The sequence below is a fragment of the Borostomias antarcticus genome, assembly GCF_949987555.1.
Source record: "Borostomias antarcticus genome assembly, chromosome: 20".
Lineage (NCBI taxonomy): Eukaryota > Metazoa > Chordata > Actinopteri > Stomiiformes > Stomiidae > Borostomias > Borostomias antarcticus.
Genome location: NC_140253.1, coordinates 8,715,456 through 8,717,955, shown reverse-complemented (window position 1 = coordinate 8,717,955; position 2,500 = coordinate 8,715,456). Strand labels below are relative to the sequence as shown.

At 48.6% G+C, this 2,500-nt stretch overlaps 1 protein-coding gene across 1 annotated transcript in view; it reads right to left on the bottom strand.

The window, feature by feature from the left end:
* mettl14 (methyltransferase 14, N6-adenosine-methyltransferase non-catalytic subunit) overlaps positions 1-2,500 on the bottom strand; it is a gene marked incomplete at its 3' end in the record, with an annotated part of 6,581 nt that overhangs the window by 3,636 nt on the left and 445 nt on the right. The window contains exons 2-7 of the mRNA XM_084454510.1: positions 1,987-2,075; positions 1,795-1,882; positions 1,547-1,624; positions 1,332-1,419; positions 936-1,026; positions 380-521 (exon numbers count right to left, since the gene is read on the bottom strand). Of these exons, the coding sequence (XP_084310636.1) occupies positions 380-521; positions 936-1,026; positions 1,332-1,419; positions 1,547-1,624; positions 1,795-1,882; positions 1,987-2,075 (576 nt within the window). The remainder of the gene's footprint in view (positions 1-379; positions 522-935; positions 1,027-1,331; positions 1,420-1,546; positions 1,625-1,794; positions 1,883-1,986; positions 2,076-2,500) is intronic.

Below are 2,500 nucleotides of genomic sequence, written 5' to 3'. Positions count from 1 at the left end.
TGAGGCTTGGTATCCTGTGCGGCGTGCGAGTGTGGCGCCGAGGAACAAACCGCAGACCATGTCATCCAGGAATGTCCGATATACCGGACACCCAACGGAATGACGGCCGTGGATGACGAAACGGTGACATGGCTCCTGGAGGTGTGCCCGGATATAAAACCCGGGTGACCCCCCTCACCCAGGCTCGGGGTGGTAAAAGGATAGCCCCTCGGCCTGGGGGGAGAGGACCGAACCAACCTACCCAAACGACGAAGAACACTCTCTCACACTCACACACACACACACACACACACACACACACACACACACACACACACACACACACACACACACAAACACACACACACACACAGGTAAGGGGTGTGTGTACTGTACGTACGTCCTCCCAGTTCCAGAAGCGCTCCGTGTGGCTGATGCCGGACTCCCTGTAGTACTCCTCCAGGGGCGGCTCCAGCAGGATCACGTCAAACTTACACTTCAGCTCCTGCAGGTCAAAATGCTCCGGGTCGGCCTGGAGGTACCTGCACGCACACGCACACACACACACACACACACACGCACGCACGCACGCGCACACACACGCGCACACACACACACACACACACACACACACACACACGCATGCACGCACAAACGCACAGACGCACACATAAACATCTTTATTAAAATTAACAATTTTTAAATAAGTTAAAAAGGAGAGCTTATAAGAGATAATGGTACTACTGGTGTGAATGTCTCTCTAAAAAAGTTTTTTTTTTTTAAGTGTTTAATTTTTCTCATTTATTAGTAATGTATCTGTTCATGTTTACTGGTGACTGGTGTCTTACATAGGAGGTGTGTTGGTGGTGTAGATGAGGTCTTACATAGGAGGTGTGTTGGTGGTGTAGATGAGGTCTTACATAGGAGGTGTGTTGGTGGTGGAGATGATGTCTTACATAGGAGGTGTGTTGGTGGTGGAGATGAGCTCGTCCTTCAGTCTGATCAGCTCCCGCAGTTTAGGATACTCCTCAAACCTGTCAGCCAGACCTGAGAGAGAGAATAGAGAACACACACACAGGTTGGGGAGTGCGAACACACACACACAAGTAGGTGCCCACACATACACTCACCCACACACGAAACAAACTCATGCTCATATGTATGTACAGTACACACACACTCTCTCTCTCTCTCTCTCTCTCTCACACACACACACACACACACACACACACACACACACACACACACAAAAAAAAACACACACAAAAACACATGCATGCGGCTCACACACAATCTCTCTCTCTCTCCTCTCTCTCTCTCATACACGCACACGCACACACGCACACACTTACCGACATCCCTGATGAAGTTCTGGGGTCTGTGTCCGGTGTCCACAAAGTGCTGGCAGTAGTCATTGTGGGGGTTCAAGCTCTGTGTGCCCTGACAAAACCACAACAACAACAAACATGTTAGTAATCAAGACAGACTGATCGAAACACAGACCTGTGACACGTCTCAGAGACTAGCGGGGGGGGGGGGGGGCTAGAGGAATGGAAGGATGGCTTACCTTGAGAAAGGTACTAGAGTCCTTGTACACCTCTTCATATGGGTTGCTCTCATCTGGCTGCTGCACCTCCACTTCGTCCTACACACACGCATACACATGCACGCACGCACACACAAACGCACGCACGCACACACACGTGTGTAAGTACACGTACCCTCAGTTGATAAATGTGATGTTTGTGCTGAGTGAGGAGTGAGTGAGTGGTGAGTGTGAGTGTGTGTGTGTGTATGTGCGCATTTGCTTGCTACCTTCTGTTCCTCCACATCCTCTTCTGTGTCCTCTCCTTCTGTCTGGGCCTTCCGTTTGGAGGTCGTTGCCAAAGTATCAAAGGAAGCCCTGTGCAGCAAACCAAACCACACTCAGAATCTTGGAAGTGCTTTCAATCTCTCTCTCATATTTGCAGCAGATGTCCAACGTGCTTAGGTGTGAGGAGGTCTTACCTGCACGTCTCTCTGTTCTCCTCGATCTCCTTCTGCTCGTCTTTGCTGTTCAGAACGGCTCCGATGCTGTCCGCGCTCTCCGCTCCCAGCTAACGGAACGGTCAGAAAGAAAGGGTTATTTTATAGTTAGCTAATCTAGCTGTAAACTTACTTCCGGTGTGCAACCAGTTGCCCTGCAGGCTACAAATGGACTACACCGTGCAATAAATAATATAATGAGCTACATTTATTAATTGCGCCAATTGTATAGCTGTCTAAGGATAGAATGACGAGAGGCGAGGTGTAAACAAACAAGTGCTAACTAGTTATGGTGCGTTCGTTTATAACTGGGAGGTGGCAAATTGCGACTTGCTACTAGGAATGATTAAATAAAACACAGCATGAACTCGCACTTCCTCGTCGCATATTCGGATATGTTTCTCAGCCCCCAGTTGCTCGAATGCACTAGATATAACTAGGTAACTGATATAATGGTATATAGATATAACTAGGTAACTGTGATATAATGGTATAT